The sequence below is a fragment of the Canis lupus genome, chromosome 1, assembly GCF_048164855.1.
Source record: "Canis lupus baileyi chromosome 1, mCanLup2.hap1, whole genome shotgun sequence".
Lineage (NCBI taxonomy): Eukaryota > Metazoa > Chordata > Mammalia > Carnivora > Canidae > Canis > Canis lupus.
Window position 1 is genome coordinate 22,584,474 of NC_132838.1, and position 19,758 is coordinate 22,604,231.

Sequence of the window (19,758 nt, forward strand, 5' to 3'; positions counted from 1 at the left end):
GTGGCCGTTGGGGTGGCTTAGTCAGTTAAGCGTTTGCCTTTGGCTCAGCTCATGATCCCGGGGTCCTGGGATTGAGCCCCACGTTGGGCTCCCTGCTCAGTGGGGAGCCTGCTTCTCCTTCTCCTATTTCCTCCTGTGCTCTTGCTCCCTCTCTCAAATAACTAAATGAAATCTTAAAAAAAAAAAAAAATCAACTCAATTCTGACATGATCTACCCAGAAATAGTATCAGATTCCACAGGTTAAGGATTTAGCCATACAAAACCGCCTCCCACCCCCGACTTCAGATGCTAGTCACAAGCTCCAGGCTGCTTGCTCCCTGTGCTTTTGACCTGCCAGCTACAGACGGGTGGTTCCAATGACTTCCTCCTTAGATTCGATTAATTTGCTAGAGCAGCTCCCAGAACTCAGGGAAACATGTTTGCCAGTTTATTAAAGGATAGGATAAAGGATACGAATAGACAGCCAGATGAAGAGATACACAGAACGAGGTCTGGAGAAACGGCATGGCGTTTCCCTGCCCCTCTCCCAACCAGTCATTCTTCCCAAATCCCCATGTGTAAACCAACCTGGAAGCTCTCCAAACCCTGTCCTCTTAGATTTTTACAGAGACTTCATTGCACAGTCATGCTTGACTAAGTCACTGGTCATCGGTAGAGTCTACCTCCAGCCCTTCTCCCTCCCAGGAGGTTGGGGGTGGGATTGAGAGTCCAACTCTCTAATGGTGTGGTTGGTCCTCCTGGCAACCAGCCCCTACCCCTGGGGTGGGGGGCATTGTCTGAAAGTCATGTTCACAAGCAAAGGAACAAAAAAACCCACCAAAAGTCACACGCAGTAACATAATTAAAGATACCTTTATCCCCTTGGTACTAAGGGGATTTTTAGAGTGTCAGCAGCTGTGAGCTCCAGAGGACCCGGAAACTGCGGAGGAAGACCTAATATAAATGAGAACTGTATTTTGATCATCTGAGTGATCAAACACGTAGTTCTCCTAGATCACAACATCACTGTCACCACAGAGGTGTTACTTCCCATCCTATCTAAGCTTTTGTTTTGTCATTGCTAAAATTAAGAAGTTGGACTCTACCCTGGTTCTGACACTCCTTCCTGGCCCTGGAACTCTGAAATAAGAACCTCTGGGAGAGGACTATGGAAAGGCACTATCCCAGATTTATGGGATTACACACCCATCTCTAAAAAGTGGTTTTTCAGGTGTTTGTACCTTGACCTCTAGCCTTAAATTCAAGGATCCGTGTGGCAGACTAAAGAACCAGGAGCTTCTCCAGCCGTGGTCAGGATTCATGGAATGACTTTCTAAAGGAAGGAAAGGCACCTGTAACCAGCCGGTTGCTTGCTGAGGCAGGTACTTGTGAGCTGCAGTATGAAGGCCAGTGCAGTATAAAGACAGGAGCACACCGGGCGTGCAATCAGCAGTGCACAGAGAGGTGGCACCCGGCCTTCCCAGAGACCCTCATGCTTAAGGAGAGGCACCAAAGATAACAACTATTTTAAGTGTGAACAGATGGGCACTTTACCTGGCTGAGACAAAAGTGGTGTGTAAGGGACTTTCGGTTCTATTGCACTCATTGGTGGAGGTAGCAAAGGATTAGCAAAGCTGCGGAGTGGGTGCGTTGGTCGAACACAGGCCGTGGGGATGGTTCTGCTTGGTACCTCCTCGCTGCTGGGATGCTCAGGCTGTGCTGGGGGCAACATGGGTGCCTGCTGGGTGGCTGGTCCTTCACTCACAGCTGCAATGGAGACAAGAAAAGCCATTCATTATTCCAGGACGAAGCTTTCCCCAAATCCACCGAAGGGCCGCCAGATCCGTTTAGAGAAGTATGTCAGGATCTGGCCAAGCTCTCCTCCAAGTTATGTCACTCCTCTCCCTTCATGTATTTCTGGGACATAACAGCACTTCTCTTTAAACAGTGGTTTAAATAGATCCAGCAGGATAGAGATCTATTGAAGAATAGTAAAATATATACACAAGGCTGACTCTATTGCCCGAACCGGCAGGGCCCTGTAATCATAAGTGATGAAGCAAGAAAAAAAAGAATTATTTCTCCTTTCATAAGTAGCAATGCCAGTGAAATTCAATATCCCAAACCCAGCTACAGCTGCATTATTATCTACCAGCCGATATGCCAATTTTTCTGCGATTTAAAAACGCCATGTCAACTGTCAAACAAATCAGTTTCCAGGTGTTCAAGGCATTGCTAATAAAATGGTACGAATAATAGCCCCTATCATGGTCTTCCATGACAAAAAAGAAGTACATCCAGCTAAAAAGTTATATGAGAGAGGACTTTGCTGGAGCGAGTTGCCTGAATGCAGAATTGTAATTTTTCCTCTCCGGTAGCAAACCTTGTAATTTTCGGTACGATTACTGTAGTTGAAGAGATTTCCCATAGTCGTTTCTGCCTGCCGTTGGGCATTGGGACAGTTCTGTATAAAGAAACACACCTTTTCTCCAGAGAACACAGTTGAGTGGGACTAAAATATAGGCAAGGCAGTTTCTTATGCTAAGAACCCTGTGACTTGACTTTATCATTCGTATTCAAAATCAACAGGTCCAGCGAAAAGTGTAAATGGAAAGAGCTGCATAGGAAGTTTAAGTGTGGATGAAATAAGATATTTCTGACGATTTATTTTTAAAGAAAGTTCTATTGAGTAAGTGGGGGAAAAATGCAGTGAAAGAAGATACTATCTCACTTTTGAAAGAGAATTTTTAACCGGAAAATATTTTGAGATAATTAGTTTGTGAGCTCGTTTTGAGACAACTCTCTGGGAGGCTCAGTGAGGTCGGCAAAGGGCAGAGGAGCTAGAAAGAAAATTTGATAATGCTGAAGGGAGTAAAGATTAAAGACACCAAAGATCATGACATTATATTAAAGATATGCAGGAGTGAAATGTGCCTTCAGAGGATATTTGATATTAAGACTCACTTTTCTATATTCAGGAAGGGTTAGAGGTCCTCTGGATCACTGAGAAGCCTCGAGGCTTACCCTGTTCAAAGGGAGAGGTGGGAGAAATAGGGTTGGCTGAGGACAGGATGTAGCCACCTAGCAACCAGAGCTAGTAAACAGGCAAAGACTTGAGAGAAGATTTCTTCAAAAAAAGAAAATGTAACCAAGACAGCCAACTGGAGAGAACTCTGGCAAGAGAAATTTAACCAAAACAAGCACATTATCTCTAAGCTAGAAAGTCCTATCATGGAGGGGAGGGGCACATGCATGCAAAATATCAGGGTTAAAAGGTTGGGCTGCAAGGAAAACATTAAGAGAAGTCCTTGGTGGGACGCCTGGGGGACTCAGCAGTTGAGCATCTGCCTTTGGCTCAGGGGGTCCCGGTTCGAGTCCCACACTGGGCTCCCCGCAGGGAGCCTGCTTCTCCCTCTGCCTGTGTCTCTGCCTCTCTCTCTCTCTGTGTCTCTCATTAATAAATAAATAAAATCTTAAAAAAAATTAAATTAAATAAAAAAAAAAGAAGTCCTTGGTGATATGGGTTCTCAGATAAGGGCAGAAGGGATGGGGCTTCAGGTAGGTGTTTATAAGGAGCTAAATTGCAAGAATATAGAGGAAAGAGTGGTACCTGATTGGTCAGTCAGTAGAGCATGTGACTTTGGATCTCGGGGCTGTGAGTTCATGCTCCACATTGGGCATAGAGATTACTTAAAACTAAAAAATAAAAAAATAAAAGTAGAGAGAAACAGCTATTTCTGTATTCAATCAAGACTGTGTAATTTGAATAACAAGAACACCCATTTCTCTCTCCTTTCTATTCTTAGGGGTGCCTGGATGGCTCAGTCAGAGGAGCATGCAACTCTTGATCTCAGGGTTACTAAGTCTGAGCCCCACATCGGATGTAGAGATTACAAACAAACAAACAAATAAAATTTTAAAGGTTGTATAATTAGATGGTTGACAGTATAGTTTTAGAGGCAAAAAAAAATTATGCTGGTTTTACTCTGGACTCATATTTAACCTAAAGGAAAAAATGAACAATGGTCCGTATCCAAGTAAAAACACAGTATATCTTAGCTCTACATCAGAGAGAAGCAGCTGCAGGAACCTATATCCGAGTCCCTCTTTATTACCAATGGGCCAGTTTTATTGCAGGTTCATATCACCATATTAAAAACATCTTTTTAAAGAAAAGAAATAAATTTCATACTTTTCCATAGAAATTTGCCTTAAGTAATTCTATTGAGGATAGATTGTAGTAAATTCATATCGTATTTTAAAAATTGCTTCAGCCATTAAAGAAATAGTAACATACTATGTGATGTGCTTCTTTATTCCTTCCTTCATATTTTCCCTTTTCTATTTCTTCTACATTTTTTTTTGAAATGAAAAGACCAATGTTAAAATATTATTGTGATATTAGACTTAATAAACATGCATTTTTTAGTCTTCTAAAATTTAGTTTCAAAAACCTCAGGTTTCACAAAAGTTTTGATGACATCATGGAATATTTTGGGGCCCCTCCCATTCCTATTCTCTTTAATGTCATTACTGACTAGCATCTCTAAAAACACAAATTCTCCACATGCCCAGTCCTCCATACCCAGGTCTTCAGGTGGTCCCCATGAATCCCAGTGGGAACACACTTGAGTAATGGTAGCTCAACACAGATGGACCAGCTTTTTGGCAAAATCAAACCTTAGTACCGTTTATAATAGAAAGGAAAGTTCCTAATCTAATGTGCTAGGTGGGAATGGGAGACTAAACACATTGCTAATCCATAAAGCACTATTTCTGTTTTGATAAAAAATGATAAGCTTCCTAACATCTAATACAAGGTACATATTTTCTCCATAGATAATTCACAATTCTTATATTTTATGTGGAGCAAAAAAAAAAAAAAAAAAAAAATGCTTTTCAGAACTTGTTGACCTTTGAGGCAGCCAAAACTCTTAAACACAACAACCACAGCTTCACTGGACAAAAGCCCTCATGTCGGATAAGCCCATTTGCCAGTTCAGCTGCCAGCTTCAGAAACTCTTAAACACAACAACCACAGCTTCACTGGACAAAAGCCCTCATGTCGGATAAGCCCATTTGCCAGTTCAGCTGCCAGCTTCAGGACACTTAGGTGAAACAAACTGGCTCAGTGACATGGTATTTCAGAGCTTGGAAAGCAAAGGAAACCTCCCTTTGCCCACAAAACGCAGCCTTTTTGCAATTCAAAAAGCAGAGTGAGAATCAAGTAAGTGCTGGCAGGGCCCTCGTTTTCAAATGATGAAATAGTGGGAATCCATTGTACAAATAGAGTACAATTACACAGCAGAGTCAAATTTCAAGGCACTTTATACCAATTAATGTCAACACATAAATAATTGCTATAGAACAACTGGCAAAAATATTGCAAAAATGGAAATGAAGATTTTTCTTCTACCTCAAATTGTGGAATTTGAAAGAAAGATAGCATGCGAGTATCTGTGCTCAAAGACTTCGAGACATGAACACTCTAGGAACCCAACTGACTCATTAATCTCAGAACACACAATTGTGCAACATTCCTGAATGAAGCCAGCTCCTCAAGTGTGCATTTTTGCATAGACCCTAGAGAGAAAGTCATTGACTCCACTGTGCTGGTAATTCTATCTAGGCCACGTCCCATTTATTGCTTGATTTCCAGTTTGGGAGACGGGACAGAAAAATATCATGGGTGAGGTTGACCAGCTTTCTCACTAAAGCAATACCCAAACTGAAAGGAATGGTAAAAATCATCTAACCTCTACTTTTTACCTGTTTCAAAGATGAAGAAATGGGCACACCAAGTTTATAGTGACTTGTAGAAATGGGACCTCAAGACTATCTACTAGTTGAAGTTTTCAAAATATAGTAGCACTGTTTCTTGTTCCCCGGGGACAGATTGCCTGTTGAGGCTAAGAGCAGAACTACAGTTTATTAGTAGGAAGAGGAGGTGTTTGGCCATCAGGTCTACATAAATCTTTATCAGTGGGTCACCAAATGTGTGTAGTGGAAATGTACAATATCCTAGATCTTTCTTTTTCTTATGATAGGAGAGAAATTCAGCTTTATTTGTGGCTTTCAGAAAGGAGCAGCTTTTTGGGAGCAGAGTTTTAGTGATTCATTTCTTGTGCAACTCAAAGGTCTTTCAGATAACTTTGGAGGAAGGAGAGTCTCCACACTGGGCACAGATTTTTCTTTTTGTGTGACTTTCGCTGTTTCTCAAGATAACTAATAAGACATCTCCAGCCAGAGTCATGAAATGTTTTCTGCTTGAGAAAGAACAGGGATGTTTAGTGCTCTCCAAGGCATTTAGAAACCGATACTGAATGGCTGGAAGTTAACTGGTTCTGACAGTGATTTAGAGATTATTTGGTTTCCTAGAAAAGAGGGTGCTTATTTCTTTTCCTTTTCTAAGTAATCACGTGGAAACATATATTAGTTCCTATTTCTTTTGCACTGCACATACTCAATAATTACTTGATGTATCACTGAATATATATTTTAAAAATCTGTGAAATCTTGGCCAAGAGTGGTATGTCCATATCTTTTGATTTTAGATCAAGTTCAAAAATTAAGCTAAGCACTCTCACTCTCTAGGAATCCTTTATATAACTTTATATACTAGTTATACTATAGATTTTATATTTACATTATATATTATAGTTACTACCTTTTATTAATTACCTTTTATTTAATTATCCTTACTTTCAAAAGAAATCAACAAAATTTTATGTTATTAAAGAGACTAAATTGTTCTTTATTCCATTCATTTACTTATTTCTAATAGACTTTATCTTTTAAGAGCAATTTTAGGTTCACCATAAAACTGAGTGAAAGGTACAGAGATTTCCAGTATAATCTCTGCTTCCACATATACACAGCCTGCTCCACTATCAAAGTCCTGCACCAGAGTGAGGACTCTAACCACAGATATAAATAAATCTGTCGTACCTAACCACGAATAAAAACACGTTTTTTTATCCTAGTTCATTTATTGTTCTTTGGCTTGTGCATGCATCACTCCAGTCTCTGCCTCTGTTGTCGCATGGCCATCTTCTCCTCTTACGTCTGAGTTTCTACTCTTAGAAGGATACAAGACATATTGGATTAGAGCCTATCCTGATTTAGCATGAACTCACCTTAACCTGGTACCATATGAAAAGCTCCTATGTCTAAATAGGGTCGCATTCACAGGTATTGGAGGTTAGAACCTCAACATATTTTGTGAGGAGACACAATTCTATTCATATTCATTCTGGCCCCCGGATATTCATGTCCTTAGAGGTCTAGGTCTATAAGACCTCTTCAGGCAGAGCGAGGACGGCTATGTGAAGGAGGCAGATATTGGAGTTATGGTGCCACAGCCAAAGGATGCCTGGGACTACGAGAAGCTGGAAAAGGCAAAGAAGGATCCACCCCTAGGGACTCTGGACCCTACAACACCTTGATTTTGGAGTTTTAGCCTCCAGAACTAAGAGAGAATAAATTTCTTATGGACAGAATAAATTTCTGTCATTTTTAACCACCTCGTTTATGGTACCTTAATATGGCAGCCTAAGAAACAAATACATCCACTGTAAAAAAAAAAAAAAAAAAAAAAAAAAGAAAGAAAGAAAAATCTGCATAGACTCTGAGATGAGACACGGTGACACACATGAAGTCCTGAGGGTGAATGGTAATCTGTGATAAACTGTATTATTTGTTTACAATTCACCCTTCACAACTTACCCAAGGCTACCCGGAGATAGTGATGGAACCAGGTTTTAAAATCAAAGTTCAGAGATTATGAAAGATTGGGAGAAATTGTCATGCTGGAAGTCCAAGGAATAGAGAATATTAAGAAAGAAGAAAGGGTCAGCAGTGCTTTTTAAATTTTTTCATTTATTTATTTATTCAAAATATATTAGATTTGGTTCTTACTGTAGAGCACACATATCAGTGCAAAGTGCTGCACACACAACTACAAATCATTTTGGGGGGAAAAGGTTATATATATATTAAAAAAAAAAAAAAAAAAAAACCCTGCAACTGCTTTAGTTATGCAGTCTCCATTTGAATCCCCGCTGGCAAAGGAGTTCTGGTCCCTGAGACGGGCTTCTTGATGGTGGCTGCCCCAGGTTTCTGCAGCCTCAGGCCTGGGCCTCTGTGAGACAAGGCCCCCCTGGGGTGGTGGCAGCCTGGAGCCTAGGAGGGCCTCTGCTCTCAGCAGGCTTGGGTCTCCCCAAGGTCGGCAAGGAGACATTCCTAATGAGATCGTCAAAACCTTGCAATCTTTGAGGATCTGAGGAGGTGGAAACTGACAAAGACTTTCTTATCTTTTTCCTTTTATTATTTCTTAAAAGCCTCTTCCCCAGCTCCCATGTGCCTGAGGCAGAGGACGCACGCAACCCAGTCACCAGACCTGCAGTCTTTCTTCCCTTTCCCTGTGAATTCTCTAGTTCACGTTGGATGGAGGATACCTCCCTATCCTATTGATACTGAGCTTCTCCATGGACTGATTTGGGCCAATGAGGAAAGGAAAAAAAATACTTTAGCTCATTTATTATTTTCTTTTTCATTGAAATTTAAAAATTTAACTTTTGGAATTATTATGTCTATGACTTAATGAGACAGTTTTGCCTGTTGCACAAATCAAGAGAGAAAGAAAAGAATAAATGGGATGCTGAGTTCTCAGGAGACTATGCCTTTAAAAGAGAAAAAGAAATGCCAAGAATACACCATGAATAAAATAAAATAGTTCATCTCCTTAAACAAACAAACATGGTGAACTTTGGCTTGACTTGGTCTTGTGTAGTGAAGAGATAAAGGTCATTCTACATATTCTTCTCACACTTCCTTTTAAAGCCAGAGAATAGGATGAAATCAAAAGAAAATAATAGATAGTGATTCGATGAGGGAAAAACTAAGCTAAAACTATAATCCTTTCTTTTGTGCTGAGGAGAGTTCATTTCAGAAGATGAAGAAGTGACTTGTGGGTTCTGAATTCTTTGACTAGAATCACCTTCCTACTTGTCCTAGGATTTAAAAATTTTTGGTTTCTGGACTTCCCACATCTTTCTGATTTAATTCTCTTCAATACGGTTTGGGAAACTATTCTTCCTTGGGTTTCTGCACACAACTCTATTCTGTAGACATGATGTGCCATGAGAAAAGGGAAAATAAATCTAATTCTCTCTTGGCAGATTTTTGATGCCTTTTAATTCTAACCTTGCTACATCTAGACGATTTATGATTTCTTAGAGCGGTCCCTGTTGGGTTGGAAAAAATATAGCTTACCTCACAAATATATTTTATTGCTGTTACCATCTTATCTATTACAAAACATCCTATCTCACATGAGCTGCTGAGTCACCTGTTCCTAACTAAGAGAAGAAAGCCATAAAATCAATTTTAAAATGCTATGCTTGAAGAAAAAAAAAAGTCAAATGGCATAGGAGAAATCACCAGGGTGTATATAATAGATTGAGAGTCTCTCTCCATACCCATTTTCCTTAAAACAAATGAAATACCACTTTCAGTATATAAAATCAATATACACAAATCAGTTACATTTATAGATGCTACCAATGAACTATCAGGAAGAGAAATTAAGAAAAAAATCTCATTTAAAATTGTGTCAAAAAGAATAAAACACCTAGGAATAAATTTAACCAAGGAGGTAAAAGATCTTCACACTGAAAACTGTAAGACGTTGATGAAAGAAATTGAAGAAGACATAAATAAAAGGAAAGATATTCCATGCTCATTGTTTGAAAGAATTAATATTGTTAAAATCTCCATACCACCAAAGTGATCTACAGAATCAATGCAATCCCTATCAAAATTCCAATGGCATTTTTCACAGAAATATAACAAACAATCCCAAAATATGCACAGAACCAGAAAAGACCCCAAATAGCCAAAGCGATAGAGAAAGAAGAGCAATCTGGAGGCATCACACTTCCTGATTTCAAACTATATTAGAAAGACCTGAAACTATAAAAGTCCTAGACGAAAATATAAGGGGTAATATTCTTGACATTGGTTTCGGCAATAACTTTTTGGATTTAACACCAAAAAGCAAAGACAACAAAAGTAAAAATAAACAAATGAGATTACATCAAATTAAAAAGTTCCTGTACAGCTAAAAGAAAGCCATCAACAAAATGAAAAGCAATTTACAGAATGGGAAAAATATTTGCAAACCATATATCTGGCAAAGGATTAATATCCAAAATATGTAACACATTCACACAATACAATAGAAAGAAAATTGGATTAAAAAATGTGCAGAACTGAATACACATTTTTAACAAAGAAGACATATAAATGGTCAGCAAATATCTGGAGAAGGTATTTGACCTTACTAATTATCAGGGAAATGCAAATCAAACCACAATGAGATATCCCCTCATATCTGTTAGAGTGGCTATCATCGAAAAGATGAGAGAAATGTTGGCAAGGATGTGGACAAAAGAAAACCCTTGTGCACTGTTGCCAACAGTGTAAACTGGTACAGCTACTATGGAAATCAGTATGAAGGTTCCTAAAAACATAAAAACAGAACTACTATATAATCCAGTAATGTCACTTCTGGGTATTTACCCAAAGGAAATGAAAACGGGATCTTAAAGGCATAGACACGCTCCCATGCTCATTGGAGCATTATTCACAATAGTGAAGACATGGAAACAACTTAAGCATCCATCAACCGACATATGAGATGAAGAAGATGTGGCGTATATGCAATGGAATATTATTCAGCTATGAGAAAGAGGACCCCTTGCTGTTTGCAACAATGTGGATGGACCTCGAGGGCATTATGTTAAATGAAATAATTCAGGAACAGAAAGACAAATATTCTATGATATCACTTATACATAGAATCTAAAAAAGACAAACTCATAAAAATAGAGACTAGAATTGTGGTTACCAGGGCAGGGAGGTAGGGAAAAAAAGAGCGACGTTGGTCAAAGAGTACCAACTTTCAGTTATAAGAAGATTAAGTTCTGGGCATCTAATGCACAGCATAATAATCACAGCTCATAATACTGTTTTATTTACTTGAACGTTGCTAAGAAAGTAGACTTTAAACATTCTCACCATGAAATGGAAAGGGCAATTACGTGGCAGGAGCGGGGTACTGTAGAAGTTTATGGTGGTAATCACTTTGTTCTACATAAGCATATCCAGTCAACATCCTGTAAGTCTTAAATTTACACAATATTATATGTCAGCCATATCTCATTAAAATCAGAAAGATAAGTAAACAAAACCAAAGGAGACACTCCTTTGGAAATCCCTTTCTCCAACAATCATTACTTAAAAATCAGAAGATATTGCTTAATGATTTAAGTAAAGAAAGCTAAATCATTCATTTAAGTTTTGGCTCATTGGGAATCAATGAGACACCTCTAAATATGACTAACAGACAATTACACAAGAATATGTTGGAGAACAGTCACTTGCTTATTAATTTCCTAGTTGACGGAACACATTAATTTCAAGCACCCGTCACATCATTGCTTTACTGAACCAGTTAACCTTTGTTTCCCACAGCTTCCCATATGGTCTGTGGAATGTTTCCGGGGAGAGACTCCCAGAGAATCAGTCCAAAAGCATGTGGTAGGATCCAAAGGACTGACTCTGCTCCAGTTCTGACCCAGGACAGAGGCAAATCAGTTTTTCCAAGAGATGAGAATGTCAAAATGCTATACTTTCAACCAGACATCCTTGGTTATTATTCACTTGTTCTTATTCATAGTAAAAAGAAAGGAAAATGCATTACACTGACTTTTTCCTGCTCCGAAACCTCGGTCCACTGACAGTGTAGGGAATGGCACAGGCCGGAGGGTAAACTGCGGGTGGGGGTATCCACACGTGGGAGACGGAAGGATTCCGGGGTACTGGGCACTTTCCAGGGTGGGCACGGGGATGGCACTCACGACAGCTGCAAAAACAAAGACATTGTTGTCATTACTATTATTTATCTTATGTAACCACAGAACAAGCCAAAAAGGAAAGGGCTAAGGTTTCACATCTTCAAACCCATGCATGCTCTTCTTAGTACCGTGTAGGCCCCTTTACTTGCCTCTCTTTCTACAAAGTCTCTTTCTTACTTTAAAAGACAGCTCACTCCTCCAGTGGTTACTATAAGGCATAACCCTGACATTTCAAACTTCCCAGGATTTCAAAGAAAGAAAGAATATATCAAGCCACCATAAAGCCACCTTAAGGCTCCCTGGTTTTTGTTTTGTTTTGTTTTTGCCTTTTTCTTTCTCCAAAGCAAGAACTATGGTGTTAGAAATGTTGGGTTGTTCAGAAACTGGATGTATTGTGTACAGTGGGCTACAGAAATGGGAATTTTCTGTTAATTCTGTGAAAGAATGTGATGCTCTTGAGAGATAGTCTGGAGAGAGAAAAGCAAGGTATAGTCTTAATCGTCATACTTAGGATTTTTATTTAAATGGAAAGAAAATGGCTTCCAATAGCAAAACAGTACAGTTTAGTGACACATTAATTTTAATATAACTGAGTGTTGTCTGGGAATATTAAACATTTTCAGTGATACTGGCTTAAACCCACAATGTATTTCCTAGGTGTATGGAGCATTATTCAATTCTATTATTCAATATCTATTAAATTATGTCACATTATAAAATATTTATTCTAATTGTAGTCTATCTTCACCTACATCATCTTACAAAATGTTTAGTATTGCCTACCTCTTATTAACAAAAAAAAAATACAATTTAAACTAGCTACTGAAAAAAAAAATAAAAAAATTAAAAAAAACTAGCTACTGGAATGAACTTCTGCAGTATATTTCTGTCCATTAGATTAATAATGTCATTTCTATTATATGCATTATTTTTGTTTAATTACATTCTAATACCAATTACCAGAGTTTAACATGAATGGGCATGCACATTTACCAAAGGAAAACCTTTCTTTTTATCATATTCTTCTTACATAAGTAACTTCATCTGCATTGATACAGATTATAGTGCATTATTTTAAATTAGTCAGAAACAACGTATAGATTTAAACATTTTTTTCTAACTTAAAATGTAGATTAATTACATTAAATATACAGCACTTTAAATCAAAAGGGCAGCTTCTAGTAAAATAGATTTGGAAGTTGCATTCTGGAATTTATTTTTCAGTGTATTTACAATACTCCTGGAAATGTAAAGACTTATTTGAATTAAATAGTTTTAAAAAGTATTGGTTTCATAGTAAGGACTAGCTCTTTTAAGTAGGGTAAATGATGGGTGTTTTTCATGAATTGAATACAAACTCTAAAGATTTAAATAGAATAAAACATTTAAAAAATTATATTGGTAACAGTGTAAGTGATATTTCAATGCTTCCAATCCTATCATAATATACGGTATTATATAAAGTACCTCTTGGTGGAAAAAAATTGCAGATGCATTTTATAATTACTCTGTAAGTCTTGGTAAAGCTTTTTATAGATGTACCTCTTAAAAATGAGAAAGCAAGTAACTTGAATGAGTAACAAATACTTTTAAAAGACAGGCAGTTTCTAAAATTTTTACTTCCAGCATAATTGGAGGACACTATCAAGCTAATTAAATATTATAAAAAATAACTTCAGATAAGAGTTCACAGTATGATTTTAGCACATAATTTTGGAAGTTCGAATTGAGTGACTGCTATAAAAATCTCATTTTGTAACACTCGCCCACACATATACGCAAACAAAGTTTCTCAGTGTTTAGATAAATAAAACACTGGAATAGAATTTATGCAAAATGTAACATTCATCCACAGATGTATGCAATTACTGTACAGAAAAAGCCTCATTCTTGTCATTAAATGATAAAATTCTAATAAAATCTTATTTTATACATTATTGTGCAGAGGTACTTATTATAATGTTAACTGAATACCAAAGGAAAAAAAAAATCCAGCAGTTAAACATAAACTTATGCTCACATAAGTTTATAATAATAGACAAATAATTTCAGTTTATAAACATATTGTATTACAAAGAAATAAGATACATGATCAATAAAAGATAAAGACAGATGACATTTCTATATTATTCTGTTGGGAAAGTGAACTGTAGGTACTAGTTCAAAGAGAAACGTGTAAATTTTCCTCTATTAAACAGAAGCTTTCTTATGCATTTTGTAAATGGATGATGGTGGATATCAAATTGCTATGGTATTTCTATGCATTTGGATTTATTTATAAGAGTGGTATGCCAAAGATATCATAGCCTTCACGGGTATTTATAACAAACTGTTTTAAATGCTAAATTCAAAATGCTTGAGGTGCTACAAAGTTTTCTAAATTATTTTTTGGGAAGAATTGAATGAAAATTTGATAATAAGTGTTATGTAGCACAATGTCTTATAAAGATATTTTATAAAGAGTAAATTGTGGATAAACAAACATATGAACAGACTCCAGAAAAAGGAAAAGAAAAGAAGATGACAGGGACAATTGGAAAAAGAATCAGATTCAAGCTAAAAAGATTATAAATTCCTTAAAGAAAGAGGTTATAATTTTGTAGTCTTTGTATCTCTCACACTACAGTGCTAGAGATATTTCATGTTTTTCAAGTGAGTTAATCAGAAGGATTTTCTAGAAGTAATATTTAGAAATCTGTCATTTTAACCCACTGGAGACTCTTTAAGTGGTTTGATGTATCATTTAGTTTCCTGGGGTGTACTGTTACTATAGTAATAATAGTAATAATGATAGACTTGAAAACATTTCTAAGTCAGAGCCATATGATAACATAATGTCTATATTCAGAAAACTTAAACTCTCAATCTCCCAGGCAGTCAATTTAATGATTTTACCCATCTTATTGATCAAATGGGATCAATGCATAGTCTTTAATGTTGATTGCGAAAATTGTGAAGCTGTCTTTGTGTTGACAATTTTTACCCATAAATAAATGTGACAATGATAGTTCCCTTAGATATAGAAGGCACCCACCCTACAAATTGTGCATATTTCTTATCAATGCTATTATTTGAACTTAACCAATATTTTATAATACATTTAGAAAAAGAATTGCCTAAATATCTCCTGGTTGGAGCTGAATAAACTTGAATGGAGAAACATAAAACAATTTGGCAAGTCACAGAATATAAAATCAGAGAACTAAGAGAACCCAAGAGACTACATCTATATTCCAGTTCTAAGTCTTTCATTACTGAAGAAAGAAATTTTCCTTTCTAAGTTTTGCATTTTCACTACTGACCTGGGTACAAACGGCTCGCAAATAAAAAAAGTTCTTTAAAAAATAATAAATCTATTGTATGTTTCTGCATCTCAACAATTCCCATTGTTCCATTCCCTGACATGAAATAGAATAGTCTGTATTCCAAAGCTTTGTTTTTGAAGAATTTTGATACGTGATTCATTTCTAAAAGGGCACAGAAGTCTACACCTACTTATAAGACAGTTGTTGAAGAAATAATCATTCTAAAGTAAGTTGGTTACAATACTACGTATTAAAATGCCTTTTGGTATTTTTCTCCGACATGTCAGTTTTGAGAGCCAGACCCCCCCCCACACACACACACACTCTCTCTCTTTCTCTATTTCTTTCTCTCTCACTCACACAACAGCTCAAAGCATTCACTACACCGCTATGTTTATGTAAAACAACTCAGAAACTGATATCATCAAGAATTTTCAATAAATCTCTGCACTGTGGCCAAATATGACAAGAAATCTGCTCTGACACAGCTTGCTGACAATTGAATTTATATCTCACACTGATGCACAAAGATTTTTCAAGTAGAAATTCCCTCACCAAATTACTTAGCTCTTTGAACAGGGCACATTGATATTGGAAAGCTTTTACAACATTCTTAAAAATGTTGGCACTAAATGCAACCTATAGGAAATCTAAAGTTGAGATATCTTTTTTTAAGCTACAATTTTAAGAAATAAAGTCCTCTGTAGGTATCTCAACATGGTACTTGACAAAGTCTAGAGATATGTCAAAGGGGAGCAGAGCAGCAGAAAAATAAAAGCAAAGGTAATATTTTGAAGTGAAAAGAATTTAAGTTAAATGATTTCTCATTCTGCCTCTCCTTATCATGTCTTTTCTGCAATGACCTGTATATCATCTGGACCCTTTGCAAATTTAGTGTCTAATGCCCTTGATACATATTTTTATCTCCTTCACATTTACAGGTGTTCTTCAAGTAGTTGTCATGGAATATCCACGAACTCCACCAAAGTACCCCTTAGGAAAAGTATGAGCATTCACAAATGTGTGTTCTGCAATTATTCTCAACATTGTGGTAATAAGAGCCCAAGCAATGAGGTCAAACCGTCTGGGTTCATGATCTAGCTCTGGCACTTGGTAGTGAGTACATGTTAGAACCAGTATCTGAGATGCCTCTGATTGGGTCCCACTGCATGGTATTCACATCCTTGTGGATTTCCCTGCCACGCTTCACCAGGGTTGGTCTGGTGACCAGTGGAATGCAGCACAAATGCAGAAGAAATTCTACTTCCAAATTCAGGTAACAAAGAAGATATACAAATGGCCAACAGACACATGAAAGAATGCTCAATATCACTTGGCATCAGGGAAATGCGAATCAAAACCACACTGAGATGCCACCTCACATGGGTAAAAATGGCTACAATGAACAATTCAAGAAATAGCAGATGTTGGCAAAGATGTGGAGAAAGGGGAACCCTCTTACATTGTCGGTGAAGTGCAAATCGGTACAGCCGCTCTGGAAAACAGCATTGAGTTTCCTCAAAAAGTTAAAAATAGAACTGCCCCACAACCCAGCAATTTATTATTTATTCAAAGGCTACAAACATAGTGATTCGAAAGGGCAACTTCACAACAGTGTTTATAAGCAGCAGTGTCCACAAACAGTAGCCACAAAAGCCAAAAGTCAGATGTCCATCAATAGATGGACGGACAGAGAAGACACGGTGTATGTAGATACCATGCAATATTACTCAGCCATCGGAAAGAAGGAAATCTCGCCATTTGCAACAACATGCATAGAACTAGAAGGAATCATGCTAAGAAAAATAAGTTAGTCAAAGACAAATACCATATGACTTCACTCCTATGTGGAATTTAAGAAACAAAACAGATGAACATATAGGAAAGGGAAGAAATAATAAAATAATGTAAAAGCAGAGAGGGAGGAAAACCATAAGAGACTCTTAATTACAGGACACAGACAGAGTTGTTGGAGGTGGGAGGGAGATGGGGTAACTGGGTGATGGGCACTAAGGAGGGCCCTGGATATAATGAGCACTGGGTATTATATGCATATAATGAGCTACTAAATTCTACCTCTGACACTAATAATACAGTATATGTTAATTAAATTGAATTTAAACAGAAAATTTAAAAAAAAAACCCAAACTTTGTTCTCTGAATAATGACATTGTTTTATGAAAGTATTCATTAAAATTCATTTTCCGATGTAAAAAAAAAGACATAAAAGAAAAAGATTGTCCCCTCTCTCTCTCTCTCTCTCTCTCTTTTAGATCACTCATCCTGGGGGAAGCCAGGAGTTGTGTCTTGAGGACATGCTGGCAAACCTGTGGGCACAACAGAAGATAATGAGAAAATGAGTGATTGTTGTAGATTGTTACATTTTGGAGGTAATGTGTTATGTGATAATAGATGACTATGCATTAACCCAAATACGTTATTTAAGGTCACTGTTTCTCAGTTTTCTCATTCTAAAGTAGAGATGATAAAAGTACCAACTTTATGGTGTGGCTGTGCGGATTCAAGAGATTATCCACAGAGAAGTATAAAAGAGTGGAGGGTCAGGAGTCAGCTCTTTAAAAATGCCGGTTGTTGTTATCAATCTGCAAAGATCCAACAGATCCTAAGATTGAGCCAAATTTCATGTAAAAGAAATGCTGTTTAAAATACCCCTTTTATAGGTTATATTACCTTAATCGTGGTGCTGGTTTCATGTGTATATGCATATGTCCAAACTTATCAAATCGTGTACAATAAATATGCAGTTTGTAAATATCAATTATACTCCAATAAATCTGCTAAAAATAACCCAAAATTTAGGGGTCCCTGGGTGGTGCAGTCAGTTAAGCATCTGATTCTTGATTTCAGGTCAGGTCATGAACTCAAGGTCATGAGATTGAGCCTAATGTCGGGCTCAGTGTGGAGTCTGCTTAGGATTCTCTCTTTCTCTTTCTCTCTCTTCCATCTGTCCCTCCTCTTCCCTCAATAAATAAATCCCCAAAACCCCAAATTTAGGGGCACCTGGTGGCTCAATGGTTGAGCATCTGCCTTTGGCTTAGGTTGTGATCCCGGGGTCCCCCGGGATCGAGTCCCACGTCGGGCTCCCTGTGTGGAGCCTGCTTCTCCCTCTGCCTGTGTCTCTGCCTCTCTCTGTGTGTCTCTCATGAATAAATAAATAAAATCTTAAAAAAAAAGAACCCACAAAGTTTAAGATATGACCACTTAAAAGATAAACCAAATATTTCATCAAGATGCTGAAAATTATGGCCATAGCAAAAAATGTAATTAGTTCTATAAAAAGCCAAAACATCCTGTTTTACATTCAAGTAAAGAGTTTAATACATGAAGAAGAGGTAACTAAATGATAGGTTTTTTTTTTTTAATGATTTTATTTATTTATTTGAAAGAAAGCACATGAGCAGGGGAGGAACAGAAGGAGAGGGAGAAGCAGACTCCCCTCTGAGCAGGGAGCCTGATGCCGGGCTTGACCCCAGGACCCTGGGGTCATGACCTGAGCCAAAGGCAGATGCTTAACCCACTAAGCCACCCAGGTGCCCCTAAATGGTAGGTTTTAACTCAAATTTGAACCTGAGGGAAATATGACCCTAAAGTTTTTGAGATTAGATAGGACAATTCTTCCTGTGGCAGAGGAAAATAACTGGAATTATGATAATAAAACAAAATCTAGGTTCAGACTTTCATTGGGTCCTTATGAGCTAAGGGAAAGCCTCATTTATTTTGGCTTAGCCAGATCGAAAATGAGGTTTGATGTGGAGGTGACCGGACCAGGGTCTGCCGTAGGGTGACTATGGAGATGTCCTGAGATCAAACAGAGTCCACTGTGAGCCGCCTACAGCCTGGCTCACGTCTATCTGACCTTTCCCAACTGAAATTTTCTCAAATAAGAAATGGCTCTGGAGTCTGGAAATCTGAAATAGTACACAGTTGAGTGTACGTTTTGACACCATGAGTCTCAGACAAGACGAGACCACAGGAAAGGGAGCCTCTGATCTGGGTCCAAAGGAATCCTCTGAGAGGAGCTTGAGGCACCACACTGCTCCCTTTTCTGCAGACAGCGACTTTCTCGAGACATTAAGAGAACATCTGCCTTGGTCTTTTACAAGTGACCCCGGACTGCCCGACGAAAGCCTTACTCAGACGAGAAAGGTCCTGGAATGAAAGATGGTGTAGTCTGTTGTAGAAATCTCTAAGACAGCAGGAATTAAAGAAGAATTGGGTGACACAAATCTTAAAAAGTAAAGGATTCTTATTTTTCATATTGTTCTAGGAAAACTTTCCAAAAACTATGTTTGTGTTCCTTTTGTACTCCATCATCCAAAATTCTCTACCTTTACCAATTCATCGGAAATACTCTTGATTATTACAGTATCTCTGAGAAGCCATTTTTGCCTTGCAAAATCCTCCCTAATAACACAATTGTGTGGCCCCCAGAGGTACCTTTTTGAGCTTAACAGCCATATCTTGACCTTGTCTGCATAATGCTATTGACCTGCTGATTTTGATAATCCACTAGAATTACCAATCAATTAATTTT

The 19,758-nt window shown here is 37.7% G+C and overlaps 1 protein-coding gene across 7 annotated transcripts in view; it reads right to left on the reverse strand.

Annotated features, from left to right (window-relative positions):
* Positions 1 to 19,758, reverse strand: part of DCC (DCC netrin 1 receptor) — a 1,086,838-nt gene that overhangs the window by 30,794 nt on the left and 1,036,286 nt on the right. For all 7 annotated transcript variants that reach the window (XM_072822920.1, XM_072822912.1, XM_072822902.1 and 4 more), the window contains 2 exons: positions 11,751 to 11,906; positions 1,535 to 1,747 (listed from right to left, as the gene is read on the reverse strand). In XM_072822920.1, the coding sequence (XP_072679021.1) occupies positions 1,535 to 1,747; positions 11,751 to 11,906 (369 nt within the window). The remainder of the gene's footprint in view (positions 1 to 1,534; positions 1,748 to 11,750; positions 11,907 to 19,758) is intronic.